The sequence below is a fragment of the Doryrhamphus excisus genome, linkage group LG1, assembly GCF_037039965.1.
Source record: "Doryrhamphus excisus strain RoL-2023G ecotype Guam linkage group LG1, RoL_Dexc_Guam_v1.1, whole genome shotgun sequence".
Lineage (NCBI taxonomy): Eukaryota > Metazoa > Chordata > Actinopteri > Syngnathiformes > Syngnathidae > Doryrhamphus > Doryrhamphus excisus.
Window position 1 is genome coordinate 26,989,795 of NC_136357.1, and position 24,548 is coordinate 27,014,342.

Below are 24,548 nucleotides of genomic sequence, written 5' to 3' on the forward strand. Positions count from 1 at the left end.
CCAGCCAATCACAGGGCACATATAGACAAACAACCATTCACACTCACATTCATACCTATGGACAATTTGGAGTCGCTAATTAGCCTAGCATGTTTTTGGAATGTGGGAAGGGAACATGCAAACGCCACACAGAGATGGCTAGGGGGTGGAATCGAACCCGGGTCTCTAGCTGTGTGGCCTGCGCGCTTACCACTCACCACCGTGCAGCCTTCAATAGTGTTGGTTGTTAACCGGGGCGGATGTTACTAACCAAGGTTAGCATGGTTTTTTTTGGTTAACTTTGAAAAATTGAGGCCAGAATTTTGTGTGCACTCAAGCCTATGTCTTTTTGGGAGGAAACTGGAGTACCTGTGAGGCCAGAGTGAGGCCTGCGTGCTAACCACTCGTCCACCGTACAGCTATATTTTCATCAATACGGTATAAAAAAAACCTGCTTACGACCTTGTGTCAGAGCCAAACCCGGGGGCGCTGGAGCCTATCCCAGCTGTCTTCGGGCGAGCCAGCCAATCACAGGGCACATATAGACAAACAACCATTCACACTCTCATTCATACCTATGGACAATTTGGACTCGCTAATTAACCTTGAACCTTAACCTTAAAAAAAAACATGCTAACCTTGGTTAACATCCGCCTCGGTTAACAGGTTTTTTTGGTTAAGATTAAGATTAAGATATGCCTTTATACAACCAACACTGAGGGCTGCATGCTAACCTTGGTTAACATCCGCCCCTGTTAACATGTTTTTTTTGGTTAAAAACCAACACGACTGAGGGCTGCACGGCGGAGAGTGGTTTGCGTACAGGCCACACAGCTAGGAGACCCATGTTTGATTCCACCCTTGGGCATGTTCTCCCCGTGCATGCGTGGGTTTTCTCCGGGTTCTCCGGTTTCCTCCCACATTCCAAAAACATGCTAGGTTAATTAGCGACTCCATATTGTCCATAGGTATGAATGTGAGTGTGAATGGTTGTTTGTCTGTATGTGCCCTGTGATTGGCTGGCCACCAGTCTGGGGTCTCCCCGGCGCTAACGTACTAGGTGCTAGCATGCTAACTGTTAGCATTATAGCTAATTTACCCGTGTCTAAATATAAATAAATACACGTTATGATGTAGCGACACTATAGAACTGCCTCAACACTTTTGGTGCTCGGTGCCAGCATGCTAAATGTTAGCATGTTAGCTTTTTTTTGTTTTAATGATGTCAAAATTAAGGGCTCTAATAATGTAAAAAAAAAGTATTTAGTAGATTGGAAACATATTTTTTTTAATGCCAAAAATATTCAATTTACACTTCTCGGAAATTATATTAAGCATGATAAATGATTAATAAAATATTAATAAATTATTATTATTTATCCAAAATTATTTAAATTAATTAACATAAACCACAAGACATACAGTGCCTTTTTTTTTGTTTAAGCAAATATTAATTTAATTTTTAATTTTAGTCCACTGGTCCCTTTTCTTTCTGAACCTGGATAACATCGTTAAACGTCTCCATTGTTGAGATTTCTGTCAGTGGTACTGTAGTAGGTTTTCACCCCCCCCCTCTCCTAAGCCATTACATCCCTCCCGCTCCTCCTCCTCCTCCTCCCTCTCCTCCTTCCTCTTTGAGCGCACTCCTCTTCCTACCTCACAGACGCGTGGATGCTGCCGCCGCCGCCGCATCCTCTCTGACTCTTCTCTCCTCACTCTTTGGAGAGGGAGGGTGGGGGGGAATCAAACTAAACAAACCAAAACAACAGCGGTCGGAGAAAGACAAAACAAGTGGCCGCTCCAGAGTGAACCACAACAATGAGCCCAAAATTGAACGGATTAGCCAATCTATTCTGAGCTCTAATGGGATTAGAGAGGCAACGCGCAGACATGCAGGGTGGCGGCGGCGCGCTACCGTTCCTTCGACTCCCCGGGGACCTCTCCCCCTGGAAATGGCGCTGCTGTTGATGCCACCGGACGCGCGGCGGCGGATGTCAGGGGGACCCCTTTCGGAGCCATTTGCACGCACGCTCGCGGATTCCTCGAAGTAGCGGTCCAAGGAGCGCCCCCCCCCCCCACCCCTCTCTTTGAAGATGAAGTACCAGAAATACATCACGGTGATGCAGATGGCCATGGGAGTGACAGCCTCCAACAAAGACTGCCTACCCACCAAGAGACAGCTGTGGTAAGTGGGAGTGTGGGAGTGTGGGAGTGTGGGGGGGGGGGCTGGTGGAAGGTGCGTGTGGTGAAAATAGCTTTCAAATTTGAGCCTCTTAAGCGTCGGGGTTGGTGCTCACGGGGGGGGAAAAAAGCTTCCAAGTTGTTGTTGTTGTTGTTGACAGAAGTCTGCTCCCTACTTGCTTTACCTCCATGCACATTTAGCCGGAAGTGTGTGTGTGTGTGTGTGTGTGTGTGTGTGTCTTACTGTGCAGCCGTGCATGGCTCTCTTTGCATGTTTGTTAGCATCATGCATGAGTTTTAGCACATGCATCAAGTGACCGATGCAGAAGCAAGGCATCCTTTTGCTGTTTTTTTTAATATTTAGTTGTGATTTTAAAAATCCACCCCCCCCCCCCCGACCCCCCCACCGATGTATTTACTTATTCAGCATACTTCCTGTGTATGTTGGAGTCTTGCCGTCATGATGCGTGTGTAGGATTTTCCACTCCATTTGACCAGTTGTCTGATTTAATGACACATAAACAACAATCAACTATACGGGCGTCCCCCCCCCCCCACCCCCCCTCTTATAGTGATTCACACAAAATAATTAATTTTTATAATAATAATAATAATTTTCTAGAACCTTTTTTGGAAACTTTCATTCATTTTCTACCGATTTTTCCTCACAAGGGTCGCGGGGACAGGGGAGGGGGGGGTTGCTGGAGCCTATCCCAGCTGTCTTTGGGCGAGAGGCGGGGTACACCCTGGACTGGTCGCCAGCCAATCACAGGGCACATACAATAAAAAAAATTGGAGTGTAAAGGTGACTATGGGGGTGTTATTTCATGTCTACCGGGCTCTAATAATGTTTAAAAGCCTATTTGGAAAGCAGTTCCGTTTATTGTGATAAAATGATGTTCAAATTAACCTGAAAAGACATGAATGGATTTGGATGAAATTGTCACGGAATTGTCAGAAACCGGATATTGAAGAACTGATTGAATTTTGCGGGTGATCCCCAACCCGTCCAGATCCAGGAATTCCATTAAAATGACTTTTATTCATTCATTTTGTACCGCTTTTCCTCACGAGGGTCGCGAGGGGGGTGCTGGAGCCTATCCCAGCTGTCTTCGGGCGAGAGGCGGGGTACCCCCTGGACTGGTCGCCAGCCAATCACAGGGGCACATATAGACAAACAACCATTCACACTCACATTCATACCTATGGACAATTTGGAGTCGCTAATTAACCTAGCATGTTTTTTTTTTTTTGGAATGTGGGAGGAAACCGGAGTCCAAGGAGAAATTAATCTGACGCTTGTTTCGATTAATCGAATCATGGGTTCAGCACGAGTAAACAAAATAGGTCTGCTTTCATGGATGACGAAGGAAATTTCAAAAAAAAAAACTGGTGGCCAGCCAATCACAGGGCACATATAGACAAACAACCATTCACACTCACATTCATACCTTTTATATGTAAAAGTATAATAATATAATAGTCTGACTCACGGTGTCATCTTGCAAAAGAAAACTAAATTCATCACACAGCAACTTAACACCCAATAGATATTAATTTTCTACCTCTTTGTGTGGAGTTTGCATGTTCTCTCCCCCCTGCATGCGAGACAAAATTCTGGCCTAAATTTAACCAAAAAAAAAAAATATGCTAACCTTGGTTAACATCCGCCCTGGTTAACAACCAACACTGAGGGCTGCATGCTAACCTTGGTTAACATCCGCCCCTGTTAACACGTTTTTTGGTTAAAAAACAACACTACTGAGGGCTGCACGTTGGAGAGTGGTTCGCGCTCAGGCCACACAGCTAGGAGACCCGGGTTTGATTCCACTCTTGGGCATGTTCTCCTCGTGCATGTGTGCGTTTTCTCTGGGTACTCCGGTTTCCTCCCACATTCAAAAAAAAACATGCTAGGTTAATTAGCGACTCCAAATTGTCCATAGGTATGAATGTGAGTGTGAATGGTTGTTTGTCTATATGTGCCCTGTGATTGGCTGCCTCGCCGGAAGACAGCTGGGATAGGCTCCAGCACCCCTGTGACCCTCGTGAGGAAAAGCGGTAGAAAATGAATGAATAAAAGTCATTTTAATGGAATTCCTGGATCTGGACGGGTTGGGGATCACCGGAAAAATTAAATCAGTTCTTCAATATCCGGTTTCTAACAATTCCTGACAATTTCATCCAAATCCATTCATGCCTTTTCAGGTTAATTTGAACACAAACAAACTGTCAAAAACATCATTTTATCACAATAAATGGAACTGCTCTCCAAATAGGCTTTTTAACATTATTAGAGCCCGGTAGACATGAAATAACACCCCCATAGTCACTTTTACACTCCTATTTTTCATTGTTTATAACAATTATTGCGCAACTCCTGTGCTGCACAGACTCGAGACAGCTGTCAACTAACAAACTAGTGAGTTAGCTTCAATTTATTTATTCTGAACTTAAGAAGCCAAAATTTGACCACTTCCTCATGTGATGGGAGGAGTTTCATTCATTCATTCATTCATTCATTCATTCATTCATTCATTCATTCATTCATTCATTCATTCATTCTCTTTCTACCGCTTATCCTCACAAGGGTCGCGGGGGGTGTTGGAGCCTTTCCCAGCTGTCTTCCGGCGAGGCAGCCAATCACAGGGCACATATAGACAAACAACCATTCACACTCACATTCATACCTATGGACAATTTGTAGTCGCTAATTAACCTAGCATGTTTTTTGGAATGTGGGAGGAAACCGGAGTCCAATGAGAAATTAATCTGACGCTTGTTTCGATTAATCGAATCATGGGTTCGACACGTTAAGACAAAATAGGTCTGCTTTCATGGATGACGAAGGAAATTAAAAAAAAAAAATTCACATTTTAGAGACTTTTTGGCATCCAAAATTGATGAATCCAACACCAAAAATAGTTGTTGGTGAATCGGATATTGGATTAATTTTTGCTTGGATTAATTATTGCAGCTCTAGCAGGCATCAAGACACATTTAGTGAAACAACAGACTTCAATAACAATGCAAACAGAGGAGAGCATGTCTGTTGCAAATCGCTCTCCTGCCCCCCCCCCCCACCCTTTTTTTCCCTTTCATCTCCATACAGCTGATTCTGTGGAAACAGAAATAGAATGCCCCCCCCCTCCCACCCCCCCATCCCGTCCACCAATTTGGCATATGCGCTGTAACGTGGCCATCCTCTCATTTTGTGACTGTGATCATGTTTAGAAATGTCACAGGAGACAAACAAAACATCTCACCTGGAAGTGATTGACGGCTTGTCGGATGCACGGATGCACGGATGCACGGATGCGGGATGTGGGATGTAATCAGGAAAAATAAAAAGCTATCTTTATTTGGAGCCTTGTTGGTTTGACGTGGTGACAGACATGTCATTTATATATCATTCCTTCAGAAACCTTCCATTTGGCTATATTTTTTAATTATATTTTTAATTTTGATAATTAATAAATTGTAATAATTAATTTTAATAATGTATTTTATTTTTTTAAATTAATTAATTTTAATGTTTTTTTAAATTTTTTTTGTTTTTTTTCCACGGAAAAAAACACCACAGGTTGGTTATAATTCATAAAAACGTATTAATACAGGCCTGCGCACTAACCACTTGACCAACGTGCAGCCTCCTAAATTTATTTTCCCCACAATTATTTTTGCATAATTTTATTAAAACATTTTTCGGTGTCTGGGACGGACAGATTAATTGAATTTACACTATTGTCTATGGGAAAACTTGCCTCGGTTTGAGTCCGCTTTGGTTTCAGTCAGAAACAGTCAGGACACTATGGGACTGTTTTGCCATTTTTGGTACTTAGTGCTAACTTACTAGGTGCTAGCATGCTAACTGTTAGCATTATAGCTAATTTACCGTTTAATTTAACATGCAAACTCTACACAGAGATGGCCGAGGGTGTAATCGAACTCGGGTCTCCTAGTTGTGAGGCCTGCGAGCTAACCACTTGACCAACGTGCAAATGTATTTTCCTCACAATTATTTTTGCATAATTTTATTAAAACATTTTTGGGTGTCTGGGGCGGATTAATTGAATTTACATTATTGTTTATGGGAAAACTTGCCTCGGTTTGAGTCCGCTTTGGTTTCAGTCAGCCCCAACAACAAGTAGACAATTTGCTATTTGTACACCGTCTGTGCCCGTTAGGTGTGACTCCATGTTGAACAAACCACAGCAATACATCTCACCTTAGTGGTACGTTGTGTGCTAGCATGCTAACTGTTAGCATTGTAGCTAATTTACCCATGTCTGAATGCAAATAAATACACGTCATGATTAGGGGCACTACAAAACTGCCTTGGCATTTTTAGTACTTAGTGGTAACTTACAAGGTGCTAGCATGCTAACGGCTAACATTTTTTTTCTTCATTAAAATACAGTATATATACTGTGTGTTGTGATGTTGGGACACTATGGGACCGCCTTGCCGTTTTTGGTACTTAGTGCTAGGTGCTAGCATGCTAACTGTTAGCATTATAGCTAATTTACCGTTTAATTTAACGTGCAAACTCCAATTATTTTTGCATAATTTTATTAAAACATTTTTGGATGTCTGGGACGGATTCATTGAATTTACATTATTGTCTATGGGAAAACTTGCCTTGGTTTGAGTCCGCTTTGGTTTCAGTCAGCCCCAACAACAAGTAGACAATTTGTACACCGTCTGTGCCGTTAGGTGTGACTCCATGTTGAACAAACCACAGCAATACATCTCACCCAGCGTCACGCTCGCTTTGCACGCCATCGCCTGGAGTAACACACCCGACTTAGTCACACAAGGGGGGGGGAGGATTCGATTTCACTCCTTAGCTCATGCGACTGCTGTCGAATGGGATGCAAAGGAACGCGGCGGTGACTCGGTTTTGACGCTCCTTCCCTTTTAAGAGCGGCGCGATGTTATGTCTGTGGCCATCACATCAGGGTGGGGGAAGGGGCCACGGCCATTAAAAGTGGATTACTGTATTGCCTCCGACAGCCACTTTAACCAAGAGAAGCTGATCTATGGTGCGCCTTTGCCGCCTGCGCTCGCTGGCACGCCATCTTTATTCACCGTGAACATAGAGATGTTTCCACCCTTTATTTAAGCAGGGAAACCATGACCGATGTACAGTATTCCTGTCTCCTTTTTCGGGGCGCTCAGAATCCATGGAAGGATATTGACTGTATGAAAGATGTGGTTCCATTAATGCATAATCACCCATAAACACATTATAATGGGACCGTGTGTGAATGTAGCTTGTCATTATAACTCTGTACAGTTGTTATTGTTACACCGATAGAACCAAGTCTAGTGGTGCCCAAAGTGCGGTCTGGAACCTATTTGCGGCCCGCGGCAGATTCTAAAAATAGAATTTAATAAGCTATGTAAAAAGTACAATGTCGTATTCAGGCCACATTGGGGGGGAAAAAAATCCGATTTCGAGTCATTAATTTACAAGAAAAAGTCAGGAATTTACAAGACAAAAAGTCAGGAATTTACAAGAAAAAAGTCAGGAATTTACAAGGAAATATTCATGAATTTACAAGAAAAAAGTCATGAATTTACAAGGGAAAAATTCATCAATTTACAAAAAAATTTAATGAATTTACAAGAAAAAATTCACAAACTTACAAGACAAAAAGTCATGAATTTACAAGATGAAAAAGTCATGAATTTACAAGACGAAAAAGTCATGAATTTACAAGATGAAAAAGTCATGAATTTACAAGACGAAAAAGTCATGAATTTACAAGGGAAAAATTCATCAATTTACAAAAAAATTTAATGAATTTACAAGAAAAAATTCACAAACTTACAAGACGAAAAAGTCATGAATTTACAAGACGAAAAAGTCATGAATTTACAAGACGAAAAAGTCATGAATTTACAAGACGAAAAATTCATGAATTTACAAGGAAAAAAATTATGAATTTACAAGGAAAAAGTCATTAATTTACAAGACAAAAAGTCATTAATTTACAAGACAAAAAGTCATGAATTCACAAGACGAAAAAGTCATGAATTCACAAGACAAAAAGTCATGAATTTACAAGACAAAAAGTCATGAATTTACAAGACAAAAAGTCATGAATTTATAAGATAAAAAGTCATCAATTTACAAGACAAAAAGTCATGAATTTACAAGACAAAAAGTCATGAATTTACAAGACAAAAGTCATGACTTTATAAGATAAAAAGTCATGAATTTACAAGGAAAAAAGTCATGAATTTACAAGGAAAAAGTCATTAATTTACAAGGAAAAAGTCATTAATTTACAAGCCGAAAAAAGTCATTAATTTACAAGCCGAAAAAAGTCATTAATTTACAAGCCGAAAGTCATTAATTTACAAGATGAAAAAAGTCATGAATTTACAAGACAAAAGTCATGAATTCACAAGACAAAAAGTCATGAATTCACAAGACAAAAAGTCATGAATTCACAAGACAAAAAGTCATGAATTCACAAGACAAAAAGTCATGAATACACAAGATAAAAAGTCATGAATTTACAAGAAAAAGTCATTAATTTACAAGAAAAAGTCATTAATTTACAAGATGAAAAGTCATGAATTTAAAAAGAAAAAGTTATGAATTTACAAGACAAAAAGTCATGAATTTACAAGGGAAAAAAGTCATTAATTTACAAGACAAAAAGTCATGAATTTACAAGGGAAAAAAGTCATGAATTTACAAGGGAAAAAAGTCATGAATTTACAAGCCGAAAAAAGTCATTAATTTACAAGCCGAAAAAGTCATTAATTTACAAGATGAAAAAAGTCATTAATTTACAAGATGAAAAAAGTCATGAATTCACAAGACAAAAAGTCATGAATTTACAAGATAAAAAGTCATGAATTTACAAGAAAAAGTCATTAATTTACAAGAAAAAGTCATTAATTTACAAGATAAAAAGTCATGAATTTACAAGAAAAAGTCATTAATTTACAAGACGAAAAGTCATGAATTTACAAGGGAAAAAAGTCATTAATTTGCAAGACAAAAAGTCATGAATTCCAAAACTTGACTTTACAAAATGTGCAACTTTCCCGTTGCCATACACGCTGCACAGCAACCAGGAAGTGAAAATCCATTCACAATATTCCGTGTGCCTTTGAAAAAAAATCTGTCAAAATCATCAAAAATGACTGAAACTGGAGATTCGAACTGTGTGGCCGACGTACGATGTACTAATGTAATGCATTATAACATAATCAATAACCTGACATAGACGTGTATCAGCATTATTCCTTATTTCCTTATCGAGGGCATGAATCAGCAAAACACAAAGCGGTGATCTAACGGGACAGATGGAGGCTGACGACATTTTTGCACTTTGTTTTTTTTTTTTGCACCATCATGACAGGCCGGCCCCAGACTCCGACTCCTGCTGAGGTAACTAATAAGCATCATTGTCACTTTGTGTGGCATTACGCTTCATGGCCTCTGTGCGGGGGGGGGGGGGGGTCGGGGGGGGTCAGTTTATGTGTGTGTTCTGTCTCTCTTAACGCAAATGAGAGGGCAGCTTTGTGTGCACGTGCGTTTGCGGGGAAGACGGGACGCTGGCGTTATGCATCATTAAGCAGGTGGACCGGGAACACCAGGCAGAGCTGTCACTCTAAGTGGGGGGGGGGGGGGGGGGTGAGACGAGCCATCTGGCCCATGATTGGGGAGGATACGCCCGCGTTAGGAAGCGCCGCAGACAGCTTACAGAGACGCCAACCACCTAATTTCTATTTTCTATCGTCTTCAACTAATTACAGTCAAGTTGGTGTACAAATGGCAAATTGTCTACTTGTGATTGAGGCTGACTGAAACCAAAGCGGACTCAAACCAAGGCAAGTTTTCCCATAGACAATAATGTACATTCAATTAATCCGTCCCAGACAGCCAAAAATGTTTTAATAAAATTATGCAAAAATAATTGTGGGGAAAATTGCCGTTTTTGGTACTTAGTGCTAACTTAGTGCTAACTTACTAGGTGCTAGCATGCTAACTGTTAGCATTGTAGCTATTTTACCCATGTCTGAATGCAAATAAATACACGTCATGATGTAGGGGAACTACAGAACTGCCTTGGCATTTTTAGTACTTAGTGGTAACTTACAAGGTGCTAGCATGCTAACGGCTAACATTTTTTTTCTTCATTAAAATACAGTATATATACTGTGTGTCGTAATGTTGGGACACTATGGGACTGCCTTGCCGTTTTTGGTACTTAGTGCTAACTTACTAGGTGCTAGCATGCTAACTGTTAGCATTATGGCTCATTAACCCATGTGTAAATGCAAATAAATACATGTCATAATGTAGGGACACTACAGAACTGCCTTGGCATTTTTAGTACTTAGTGCTAACTTACTAGGTGCTAGCATGCTAACTGTTAGCATTATAGCTAATTTACCATTTAATTTAACGTGCAAACTCCACACAGAGATGGCCGACTGAGGGTGGAATTGAACCCTGGTTTCCTAGCTGTGAGGTCTGCATGCTAACCATGCTAACTTCATAAGAAAACAAAAAAAAACAAGAAGACATGTCTTTTAAGGGAAGTCTTGACCACGATGGAGGCGGCATGGAGGCGGTGCAGCCTAAAAGTGTCAGCCTAACGTCGGGGTTGGGTTTGCCTTCCGTGTTTGTTCCATCTTCTTACTTTGGCAGAACGCTTGTAATCTCCTCTCAAATGCTTTATGCCACCAAAGGGAACAGATTAACGAGGTTTTAATGACTCGTGGCTCGCCCCTTCCGGAGCATCCCGCCCCGAGTATGTCGGCGTGTATGTGATATTTTCAAGGTGTCGGTGTTTTAAGTGGTCGTTAAGTTGGACGTTAAGGCTAACTTTAGACTTGCAACTCTTGTCTTTTGAGCTAAAAATACCTCCAGGTCTTCGAAACAATTGACAGATTTACAGCAAGTCGCGCTTTTGCATGATTTTTTTTTTTTTTTATCACCCAATGAGACAGGTTAACCGCATTATGGAGGATTTATTCAATATATTTATATTAAAAAAATAATACAAAAAATATTTAAATGTAATTTTCTGATTATTTATAATTATTTAATTTATTTATTTATTATTATTTCAATTATTATTAATTGTTTAATATTATTTCAATGTAATATTTAATTGCATTTTTATTTTATTCATTAAATACATTTTATTTATTTTAAATATATACTTTGACTTAGGTCTGCCACACTTCTACATATTTTTGATGTAAATTAATTATATTAAAATATTTTGTCATTTTATAATAATCAGGAATATTTATTTTGAAATACTAATATGTATTACGGTATGTGTTTATTACTTTAAAATTTTTAATTAAATCATAATTTTATTACATTTCAAAGTAATTTATTTTTTAAATTAACCACATTACGGATGAAGGATTTATTCAATATATTTATATAAAAAAAATAATACAAAAAATATTTAAATGTAATTTTCTGATTATTTATAATTATTATATAATTGTTTAATATTATTTCAATGTGATATTTATTTGTATTTTTATTTTATTCATTAAATACAGATATTTTAAATATTTACTTTGCCTTAGCTCTGCCACACTTCTACACATTTTTGATGTAAATTAATTATATTCAAATATTTTGTCATTTTATAATAATCTGGAATATTTATTTTGAAATACTAATATTTGAATTAATTATATATTTTAATGTTATTTTTGATTGTCTGCGATATGTGTTTATTACTTTAAATTTTTTATTTAAATCATAATTTTATTACATTTCAAAGTAATTTATTTTTTAAATTAACCACATTATGGATGAAGGATTTATTCAATATATTTATATTAAAAAAATAATAAAAAAAATATTTAAATGTAATTTATAATTATAATATAATTGTTTAATATTATTTCAATGTAATATTTCAGTATATTTTTATTTTATTCATTAAATACAGATATTTTACTTTGACTTAGGTCTGCCACACATTTATTTTGAAATACTAATATTTTTAATTACATTAGATATTTTAATGTAATTTCTTGATTATCTGCGGTATGTGTATATTTTTTTTAAATGTTTAAATTGACTTTACTTTAAATTTACTTTAAAATGTTTAAAACGGCTTACATGGCGGAGTTCCGAGACCAAAACCCATTGAAACCCAGCCGACAGCGTTCCCGGCGTAAGGATGGAGTGAATGACACCGGAAGCCCATCAGAGACTCCGAGTCCATCAGAGTCGGAGCAGCAATGACTTTTTGGAATCTGCGAGTCACGCGTTCTTGACCTGTGGTGACTCATGGCTGACACCGTGGATCACGGCGAGCTGACACGAGGAAATACATCAAACGCAGAAGGACACAGCGGGGGGGGGGGGGGGGGGCTCCACTGGTGTGTGTGTGTGTGTGTGTGTGTGTGTGTGACGGATATGACATTTATTATTTCATTTCTTGTCCTCTGAAAAGAGGGGGAGGGGGGGGGTGGCAGGGGACCAACTTTTAGGACTTATAAAAAAATATTTTTTCAGCTGTCTTTGGGCGTAATCTGTTTTTTTTTTCTCTTCATATTTTGACTTTATTATTGTAAAAATTATTGTATTCACACAGTTATTAAATGTAAATGTTGTTGTTGTAATATTATGATTTTATTCCGATAATATTCAGGCTTTAATTCCATCATGTCAACGTTTTTTTTTTTTCCCCCTAATGTTTTTTCGCTGCTTTTTGTAAAAAATATTTTCAAACTATTTTAACTCTTCTTATCATTTTTTTTTCTTCTTCTTTATTCTTCTATTCTTTTATTCTTTATTCACTTTATTCATAACCTGATTTTCCATGATTTTCCATGATTATGATTTTGAGAACAAAATATTTTTTCTTTAATAATTTAATTATTTTTTCAAACTAAATTAAATATTTTATGGTCATATTGTGAATTTATTTTTGTAAAATTACTACATATTTTTTTGTTTGTTTTTAAATCTTATTTTTAGAAATTGCCACGAGCCAATCAAAAATTAATTATAGGCCGCAAGTGGTCCCAGGGCTGCATATTGGACACCCCATTTCTTGTCCTCTGAAAAAAAAGGGGGGGGGGCAACTTTTTGGACTAAAAAAAACATTTTTTCAGCTGTCTTCGGGCGTAATCTTAGTTAGAATCTGACTTTTTTCTTTTCATATTTTGACTTTATTTTTGTAAATTTTTTTGTCAAAAATGAATTATAGGCCACAAGTGGTCCCCGGGCCGCATATTGGACACAGCTGTATGCCACACACTGTTTCTATGTACGATACGATAATTACATTTTCTTCGATAATTAAATTTTCTTTCTCGATATTTTGACTTTATTTTTGTAACAATATCATTTTATCCATAATCGAATTTTCCAAAAATTGCAGCTTTATTTTGTTAATTTTTTCTCATATAACTTTTGAAAAAAAAAATTTTTTCTTTAATATTTCAACTTGACGCTAAAATTATTCTTACTATATTATGACATTATTTTTCATAGAATTATTATTTTTTCAAACTAAATTACATTTTTTATGTTCATATTGTGAATTTATTTTGGTAAAATTACTACATATTTTTTTGTTGCTTGTAAATCATATTTTTAGAACGTGCCACGGTTAATCAAAAATGAATTATAGGCCACAAGTGGTCCCCGGGCCGCATATTGGACACAGCTGTATGCCACACACTGTTTCTATGTACGATACGATAATTACATTTTCTTCGATAATTAAATTTTTTTTCTCGATATTTTGACTTTATTTTTGTAACAATATCATTTTATCCATAATCGAATTTTCCAAAAATTGCAGCTTTATTTTGTTAATTTTTTCTCATATAACATTTGAAAAAAAAAATTTTTTCTTTAATATTTCAACTTGACACTAAAATTATTCTTACTATATTATGACATTATTTTTCATAGAATTATTATTTTTTCAAACTAAATTAAAGTTTTTACGTTTATTTTGGTAAAATTACTACATATTTTTTTGTTGCTTGTAAATCATATTTTTAGAACGTACTACGGGCCAATAAAAAATGAATTGTAGGCCGCAAGTTGTCCCCGGGCCGCATATTGGACACCACTGCACCACACAGTGTTTCTATGTATAAAATTTGAAGGAAGATGTTTTTTTTTATTTTGGGGGGGTGGGGGGGTCAGCAAGGTTGTCCCTATGAAGCAGGATGTGTCATGCTTCTCTCATCGCCCCCCCTCGTCCCCTGCTGTGGGAGGGGGGGGGGGGCCCTTAGCAGGATGATGCATGTCCAACGTCCACCATCACCGGGGGCCGAAGAGTCAGACATTACGGAGCACTCGGAGCACTCGGAGCCCCCCCCCACCACCCCCCGACAGTGTCCCTCTGTCCTTTGTCTCTTTGCATTATGCGCCTCCTCCTCGCTCCTCCTTGTCTCCTTATTTTGCCTTCCAGCCGCTTGTTCCCTCATGTTTTATTCACCTGACTCCTTTTGTCACATCTGGCTTCTTTTCATGCTGCAACTTTTGCTTTGGACTTGGTGAGGGTATCGAACTTTGGGGACTTTGGACTTTTCACGATTTGAAAATATTGAAGAAATAATAAGTTAATATAATCAACATTATTTTTGGAAAACAAACGGTCATCATAGATCATTTTAGTAGCAGAGAGTTGAAATGTTTGGAATTGGAGGTAGCAGATATGCAGGATGCTGAGGTTCTCAGTGGGAGTGACCAGGATGGATAGGATCAGGAAGGAGTGCATCAGAGGGATGTCACATTTTGATGTTGTACGTCATAATTACGTCCTTTTCATAATTTCATAATATTTCATAATTTTGATTTTTTAAATCTCATAATTATGAGTTATGTCAAAATAAAAATGTGTTTCTCATAAGTTTTTTATCTCAGAATTATGATTTTTTTAAATCTCATAATTTTGACTTTTAATCTCATAATGACTTTTTTGACTTATCTCATGATCGTGATTTTTTTTTTTGCTTTTTATCTCACAGTTATGACTTTCCCATCTCCTAATTATGGATTTTTGTCTCATAATTTTGACTTTGTACCTCATAATTATGACTTTTTATTTCATAATTTTGATTTTTTTGCTGAGGTTCTCAGTGGGAGTGACCAGGATGGATAGGATCAGGAAGGAGTACATCAGAGGGATGTCACATTTTGATGTTGTACGTCATAATTACGTCCTTTTCATATTTTTTCAGAATATTTCATAATTTGGATTTTTTTAAATCTCATAATTATGAGTTATGTCAAAATAAAAATGTGTTTCTCATAAGTTTTTTATCTCAGAATTATGATTTTTTTAAATCTCATAATTTTGACTTTGTACCTCATAATTATGACTTTTTATTTCATAATTTTGATTTTTTTGCTGAGGTTCTCAGTGGGAGTGACCAGGATGGATAGGATCAGGAAGGAGTGCATCAGAGGGATGTCACATTTTGATGTTGTACGTCATAATTACGTCCTTTTCATATTTTTTCATAATTTAATAATATTTCATAATTTTGATTTTTTTAGCCCATAATTATGAGTTATGTCAAAATAAAAATGTGTTTCTCATAAGTTTTTTATCTCAGAATTATGATTTTTTTAAATCTCATAATTTTGACTTTTAATCTCATAATGACTTTTCATCTCATAATTTTGACTTTGTACCTCATAATTATGACTTTTTATTTCATAATTTTGATTTTTTTGCTGAGGTTCTCAGTGGGAGTGACCAGGATGGATAGGATCAGGAAGGAGTGCATCAGAGGGATGTCACATTTTGATGTTGTACGTCATAATTACGTCCTTTTCATATTTTTTCATAATTTCATAATATTTCATAATTTTGATTTTTTTAATCTCATAATTATGAGTTATGTCAAAATAAAAATGTGTTTCTCATAAGTTTTTTTATCTCAGAATTATGATTTTTTTTTAAATCTCATAATTTTGACTTTTAATCTCATAATGACTTTTCATCTCATAATTTTGACTTATCTCATGATCGTGATTTTTTTTTTTGCTTTTTATCTCACAGTTATGACTTTCCCATCTCCTAATTATGGATTTTTGTCTCATAATTTTGACTTTGTACCTCATAATTATGACTTTTTATTTCATAATTTTGATTTTTTTGCTGAGGTTCTCAGTGGGAGTGACCAGGATGGATAGGATCAGGAAGGAGTACATCAGAGGGATGTCACATTTTGATGTTGTACGTCATAATTACGTCCTTTTCATATTTTTTCATAATATTTCATAATTTGGATTTTTTTTAATGTAATAATTATGAGTTATGTCAAAATAAAAATGTGTTTCTCATAAGTTTTTTATCTCAGAATTATGATTTTTTTTAAATCTCATAATTTTGACTTTTAATCTCATAATGACTTTTCATCTCATAATTTTGACTTATCTCATGATCGTGATTTTTTTTTGCTTTTTATCTCACAGTTATGACTTTCCCATCTCCTAATTATGGATTTTTGTCTCATAATTTTGACTTTGTACCTCATAATTATGACTTTTTATTTCATAATTTTGATTTTTTTGCTGAGGTTCTCAGTGGGAGTGACCAGGATGGATAGGATCAGGAAGGAGTACATCAGAGGGATGTCACATTTTGATGTTGTATGTCATAATTACATCCTTTTCATATTTTTTCATAATTTCATAATATTTCATAATTTTGATTTTTTTAATCTCATAATTATGAGTTATGTCAAAATAAAAATGTGTTTTCTCATAAGTTTTTTTATCTCAGAATTATGATTTTTTTAAATCTCATAATTTTGACTTTTAATCTCATAATGACTTTTCATCTCATAATTTTGACTTCTTATCTCATGATCGTGATTTTTTTTTTTGCTTTTTATCTCACAGTTATGACTTTCCCATCTCCTAATTATGGATTTTTGTCTCATAATTTTGACTTTGTACCTCATAATTATGACTTTTTATTTCATAATTTTGATTTTTTTGCTGAGGTTCTCAGTGGGAGTGACCAGGATGGATAGGATCAGGAAGGAGTACATCAGAGGGACATAACATTTTGATGTTGTACGTCATAATTATGACTTTTTATTTCATAATTTTGTTTTTTTTCTTTCATAATTATGAGTTATGTCAAAATAAAAATGTTTCTTATAATAGTTTTTATCTCAGAATTATGATTTTTTTATCTCATCATTTTGACTTTTTATGTCATAATTATGACCTTTTGACTTTTTTCATAATTTTGACTTCTTATCTCATGATTGTGATTTTTTTTTTTGCTTTTTATCTCACAATTATGACTTTCCCATCACCTAATTATGGATTTTTGTCTCATAATTTTGACTTTGTACCTCATAATTATGACTTTTTATTTCATAATTTTGATTTTTTTGCTGAGGTTCTCAGTGGGAGTGACCAGGATGGATAGGATCAGGAAGGAGTACATCAGAGGGATGTCACATTTTGATGTTGTACGTCATAATTACGTCCTTTTCATATTTTTTCATAATATTTCATAATTTGGATTTTTTTAAATCTCATAATTATGAGTTATGTCAAAATAAAAATGTGTTTCTCATAAGTTTTTTTATCTCAGAATTATGATTTTTTTAAATCTCATAATTTTGACTTTGTACCTCATAATTATGACTTTTTATTTCATAATTTTGATTTTTTTGCTGAGGTTCTCAGTGGGAGTGACCAGGATGGATAGGATCAGGAAGGAGTGCATCAGAGGGATGTCACATTTTGATGTTGTACGTCATAATTACGTCCTTTTCATATTTTTTCATAATTTCATAATATTTCATAATTTTGATTTTTTTAATCTCATAATTATGAGTTATGTCAAAATAAAAATGTGTTTCTCATAAGTTTTTTTATCTCAGAATTATGATTTTTTTTTAAATCTCATAATTTTGACTTTTAATCTCATAATGACTTTTCATCTCATAATTTTGACTTATCTCATGATCGTGATTTTTTTTTTTGCTTTTTATCTCACAGTTATGACTTTCCCATCTCCTAATTATGGATTTTTGTCTCATAATTTTGACTTTGTACCTCATAATTATGACTTTTTATTTCATAATTTTGATTTTTTTGCTGAGGTTCTCAGTGGGAGTGACCAGGATGGATAGGATCAGGAAGGAGTACATCAGAGGGATGTCACATTTTGATGTTGTACGTCATAATTACGTCCTTTTCATATTTTTTCATAATATTTCATAATTTGGATTTTTTTTAATGTAATAATTATGAGTTATGTCAAAATAAAAATGTGTTTCTCATAAGTTTTTTATCTCAGAATTATGATTTTTTTTAAATCTCATAATTTTGACTTTTAATCTCATAATGACTTTTCATCTCATAATTTTGACTTATCTCATGATCGTGATTTTTTTTTGCTTTTTATCTCACAGTTATGACTTTCCCATCTCCTAATTATGGATTTTTGTCTCATAATTTTGACTTTGTACCTCATAATTATGACTTTTTATTTCATAATTTTGATTTTTTTGCTGAGGTTCTCAGTGGGAGTGACCAGGATGGATAGGATCAGGAAGGAGTACATCAGAGGGATGTCACATTTTGATGTTGTATGTCATAATTACATCCTTTTCATATTTTTTCATAATTTCATAATATTTCATAATTTTGATTTTTTTAATCTCATAATTATGAGTTATGTCAAAATAAAAATGTGTTTTCTCATAAGTTTTTTTTATCTCAGAATTATGATTTTTTTAAATCTCATAATTTTGACTTTTAATCTCATAATGACTTTTCATCTCATAATTTTGACTTATCTCATGATCGTGATTTTTTTTTTTGCTTTTTATCTCACAGTTATGACTTTCCCATCTCCTAATTATGGATTTTTGTCTCATAATTTTGACTTTGTACCTCATAATTATGACTTTTTATTTCATAATTTTGATTTTTTTGCTGAGGTTCTCAGTGGGAGTGACCAGGATGGATAGGATCAGGAAGGAGTACATCAGAGGGATGTCACATTTTGATGTTGTACGTCATAATTACGTCCTTTTCATATTTTTTCATAATATTTCATAATTTGGATTTTTTTTAATGTAATAATTATGAGTTATGTCAAAATAAAAATGTGTTTCTCATAAGTTTTTTATCTCAGAATTATGATTTTTTTTAAATCTCATAATTTTGACTTTTAATCTCATAATGACTTTTCATCTCATAATTTTGACTTATCTCATGATCGTGATTTTTTTTTGCTTTTTATCTCACAGTTATGACTTTCCCATCTCCTAATTATGGATTTTTGTCTCATAATTTTGACTTTGTACCTCATAATTATGACTTTTTATTTCATAATTTTGATTTTTTTGCTGAGGTTCTCAGTGGGAGTGACCAGGATGGATAGGATCAGGAAGGAGTACATCAGAGGGATGTCACATTTTGATGTTGTATGTCATAATTACATCCTTTTCATATTTTTTCATAATTTCATAATATTTCATAATTTTGATTTTTTTAATCTCATAATTATGAGTTATGTCAAAATAAAAATGTGTTTTCTCATAAGTTTTTTTTATCTCAGAATTATGATTTTTTTAAATCTCATAATTTTGACTTTTAATCTCATAATGACTTTTCATCTCATAATTTTGACTTCTTATCTCATGATCGTGATTTTTTTTTTTGCTTTTTATCTCACAGTTATGACTTTCCCATCTCCTAATTATGGATTTTTGTCTCATAATTTTGACTTTGTACCTCATAATTATGACTTTTTATTTCATAATTTTGATTTTTTTGCTGAGGTTCTCAGTGGGAGTGACCAGGATGGATAGGATCAGGAAGGAGTACATCAGAGGGACATAACATTTTGATGTTGTACGTCATAATTATGACTTTTTATTTCATAATTTTGTTTTTTTTCTTTCATAATTATGAGTTATGTCAAAATAAAAATGTTTCTTATAATAGTTTTTATCTCAGAATTATGATTTTTTTTATCTCATCATTTTGACTTTTTATGTCATAATTATGACCTTTTGACTTTTTTCATAATTTTGACTTCTTATCTCATGATTGTGATTTTTTTTTTTGCTTTTTATCTCACAATTATGACTTTCCCATCACCTAATTATGGATTTTTGTCTCATAATTTTGATTTTTTCTATCTCATAATTCTGACTTTTTATTTCATAATTTGGATTTTTTTATCTCATAATTGTGTTATGTCAAAATTTAAATTTGTGTCTTATAATAGTTTTTATCTCAGTAATATTATTTTTAATCTCATAATTTCGACTTTATGTCATAATTATGACCTTTTTTGACTTTTTCTCATAATTTTGACTTTAAATCTCATGGTGACTTTTCATCTCATAATTTTGACTTTTTATCTCATAATTTTAATATTTTTTTGCTTTTTATCTCGGAATTTTTTTTAATCTCATAATTTCGACTTTTTATGTCATAATTATGACTTTTTGACTTTTTTCTCATCATTTTGACTTCTTATCTCATATTGGTGAGTTTTTAATCTTGTAATTATGATGTTCCTACCTCATAATTATAACTTTGTATCCCGTAATATAATATTGTATGTGATGTTTTATACGGTATAAAAATAATATTCATATGTGTGCCTTTTTTCTAGTATATATGGAAAGCCTTTTTATCGCCTTGCTTTAAGTCCATCTGGTTGTACAAAGACGACGATGCAAAAAGACCCTTTTCCTCAGAGGTCACCGGGGAAGGGGTGGATGGGTGGATGGTTGGGGGGCAGGAGAGGAACCACCGCACGTCTTGTGTGTGTGTGTGTCTCCTATAATGACGACACCCCCCACCGGCCTTGTCCCCGGAGTCCCTGCTAAACTCCGCCAGTTGTGCTAAGTGCTCTCCGTGCCAACATCTGTCATAATAAAGTACGTTAGCTCATACGGCTAAAAGCAATGAACCCAGGTGACCACCCACCACCCCACCCCCCCCAACCCCCGCTATTTCATCACCTTTACCTCGGGATCCTTTAGCGTTTAATCACGACCCCGATGCAATTTGACAGGAACTTAATTGTGATTTATTTATTTTTTTGTCTAAAAAAATATGACTTTCCTATCTCATAATTATGACCAAATTGGCTTTTTGTCTCATAATTTTGACTTTTTATTTCATAATTTTGATTTTTTTTAAATCTCATAATTATGAGTTTTTATGTCAAAATGTAAATTTGTTTCTTATAATAGTTTTATCTTTTTATTTCATAATTTTGATTTTTTTATCTCATAATTTTGACTTTTTATGTCATAATTATGACCTTTTGACTTTTTCTTATAATTTTGACGTTTAATAATTACTTTTTAACTCGTAATTTTAATTATTAATCATTTTTTATTTTAATTTTATTAATTAATTAAAAATATATTTTTCTCATAATTGTGACTTCTTACTTTTCATCTCAAAATTATGACTTTGCTATCTCCTAGTTATGTCATTTTGTCTCATAATTTTGACTTTTTATTTCATAATTTTGATTTTTTTTAAATCTCATAATTATGAGTTTTTATGTCAAAATGTAAATTTGTTTCTTATAATAGTTTTATCTTTTTATTTCATAATTTTGACTTTTTATGTCATAATTATGACCTTTTGACTTTTTCTTATAATGTTGACGTTTAATAATTACTTTTTAACTTGTAATTTTAATTATTAATCATTTTTTATTTTAATTTTATTAATTAATTAAAAATAAATTTTTCTCATAATTGTGATTTCTTATCTCATAATGGTGATTTTTTTTACTTTTCATCTCAAAATTATGACTTTGCTATCTCCTAGTTATGTCATTTTGTCTCATAATTTAGACTTTTTATTTCATAATTTTGATTTTTTTTTAATCTCATAATTATGAGTTTTTTTGTCAAAATGTAAATTTGTTTCTTATAATAGTTTTTATCTCAGAATTATGATTTTTTTTATCTCATAATTATGACTTTTTATGTCATAATTATGACCTTTTGACTTTTTCTTATAATTTTGACGTTTAATAATTACTTTTTAACTCGTAATTTTAATTATTAATAATTTTTCATTTTCATTTTATTAATTAATTAAAAATAAAATTTTCTCATAATTTTTACTTCTTATATCATAATTGTGATTTTTTTTTACTTTTCATCTCAAAATTATGACTTTGCTATCTCCTAATTATGTCTTTTTGTCTTATAATTTTGACTTTTTATTTCATAATTTTGATTTTTTTTATCTCATAATTATGAGTATTTTGTCAAAATGTAAATTTGTTTCGTATAATAGTTTTTATCTCAGAATTATGATTTTTTTATCTCATAATTTTGACTTTTTATGTCATAATTATGACCTTTTGACTTTTTCTTATGATTTTGGAGTTTAATGACTTTTTATCTCATAATTTCTATTATTAATATTTTTTTATTTTAAGTTTATTAATTAATTAAAAATATATATTTTTTCTCATAATTTTGACTTCTTATCTCATAATGTTTTTTTTTTTACTTTTCATCTCAAAATTATGACTTTGCTATCTCCTAATTATGTCTTTTTGTCTCATAAGTTTGACTTTTTATTTCATAATTTTGATTTTTTTAAATCTGATAATTATGAGTTTTTATGTCAAAATTTAAATGTGTTTCTTATAATAGTTTTTTATCTCAGAATTATGATTTTTTTAATCTCATAATTTTGACTTTTTATGTCATAATTATGACCTTTTGACTTTTTCTTATAATTTTGACGTTTAATCTCATAATGACTTTTTATCTCATAATTTTGACTTCTGATATCATAATTGTGATTTTTTTTTACTTTTCATCTCAAAATGATGACTTTGCTATATCCTAATTATGGCTTTTTGTCTCATAATTTTGACTTTTTATTTCATAATTTTGGCTAGTTATCTCATAATTGTGAATTTTTGTCTTGCAATTATGACATCATGAACTTTTGATTTTTTTCTATATTTTTTTTCCTTTTTTTCTCATAATGAATATTTATCTCATAATTCTGATTTCTTATTTCATAATTATGACTTTTCATCTCAGAATGTGGACTTTTTCTTTCATATTAGAGTATTCATCTCAAAATTATGACTTTTTATGTCATAATTTAGATTTTTTTTAGCTCATAATTGTGATTTTTTTTTCTTTTTGTCTAAAAAATATGACTTTCCTATCTCATAATTATGACCAAATTGGCTTTTTTTATTTCATAATTTTGGCTAGTTATCTCATAATTGTGAATTTTTTTCTCGCAATTATGACTTTTTTATGATTTTTTTCCTTTTTTTCTCATAATGAATTTCTATCTCATAATTCTGATTTCATAATTATGACTTTTCATCTCATAATTTAGACTTTTTTTCTCATAATTATGACTTTTTATCTCAGAATGTCGACTTTTTTCTTTCATATTAGAGTATTCATCTGAAAATTAGGACTTTTTATGTCATAATTTAGATTTTTTTTAGCTCATAATTCTGTAACATGTACACATATCTGTGATTCTGCGTAATTGATGAGGTTTGCTACTGACCTGTTTAATCCAGGGCGCGTGGGGGCTTGGGTGGGGGGTGGATGGTTGGGGTGGGATGCTCTATTTTGGGTGGAAGTCTCATGTAAAATTCATGAGCTGCTTTTCACCGCCGTCAATGTTGGATTTTATGTCTCTATTTCCGTGCTGAGCTTTGTTGTTTTGGATAAAAAGGTTGCTTCTGGGGGACACGCTCTTGAGTGCACTCCAGCCCCCGGTTGGGGACTTCCTGTTTATTTCTACCGCATGCAATGAAACACTTTCACTGCACGGGAAAATGGATTTATGACCAAAAAAAAAAAAAATGACAACAAAAGGCAGCATCACTCATGATAAATAAATATATTATGTACAACGGGGGGTGGGGGGGGGGGTCCAAAGTGCAGCCCGGGGGCCATTTCCGGCCACTTTATAAAGGAATCATCTCCCGCTCTTTCACTTTGACTTTTTGTCTCATAATTATGACTTTTTATTTCAGAATTATGTTTTTTTTTTATTATTATCGTTTTGAGTTTTTATGTCAAAATTAAAATTTGTTTCTTATAATAGTTTTTAATCTCAGAAATATGATTTTTAATCTCATAATTTTGACCTTTTATGTCATAATTGTCGTAATTTATTTCATAATCTTGGCTAGTTATCTCATAATTGTGAATTTTTTCTTGCAATTATGACTGTCATCATGGCCTTTTGATTTTTTTCTATATTTTTTTCCCCTATTTTTATCTCATAATTCTGATTTCTTATTTCATAATTATGACTTTTCATCTCATAATTTAGAGTTCTTGTTTCATAATTATGACTTTTTATTTCAGAATGTAGATTTTTTTTAGCTCATAAT

At 33.4% G+C, this 24,548-nt stretch overlaps 1 protein-coding gene across 10 annotated transcripts in view; it reads left to right on the forward strand.

Annotated features, from left to right (window-relative positions):
- The first annotated feature begins 1,686 nt into the window (after positions 1 to 1,686).
- The window catches only part of tjp1a (tight junction protein 1a), a 130,549-nt gene continuing 107,687 nt past the window's right edge, over positions 1,687 to 24,548 (forward strand). For 6 of the 10 annotated variants that reach the window (XM_058078741.2, XM_058078745.2, XM_078792925.1 and 3 more), the window contains exon 1: positions 1,687 to 2,164. In XM_058078741.2, coding sequence (XP_057934724.2) covers positions 2,073 to 2,164 — 92 coding nt within the window. In that variant the 5' untranslated portion in view covers positions 1,687 to 2,072. The remainder of the gene's footprint in view (positions 2,165 to 24,548) is intronic. The other 4 variants (XM_058078744.2, XM_058078746.2, XM_078792938.1 and 1 more) reach the window with 2 other exon arrangements.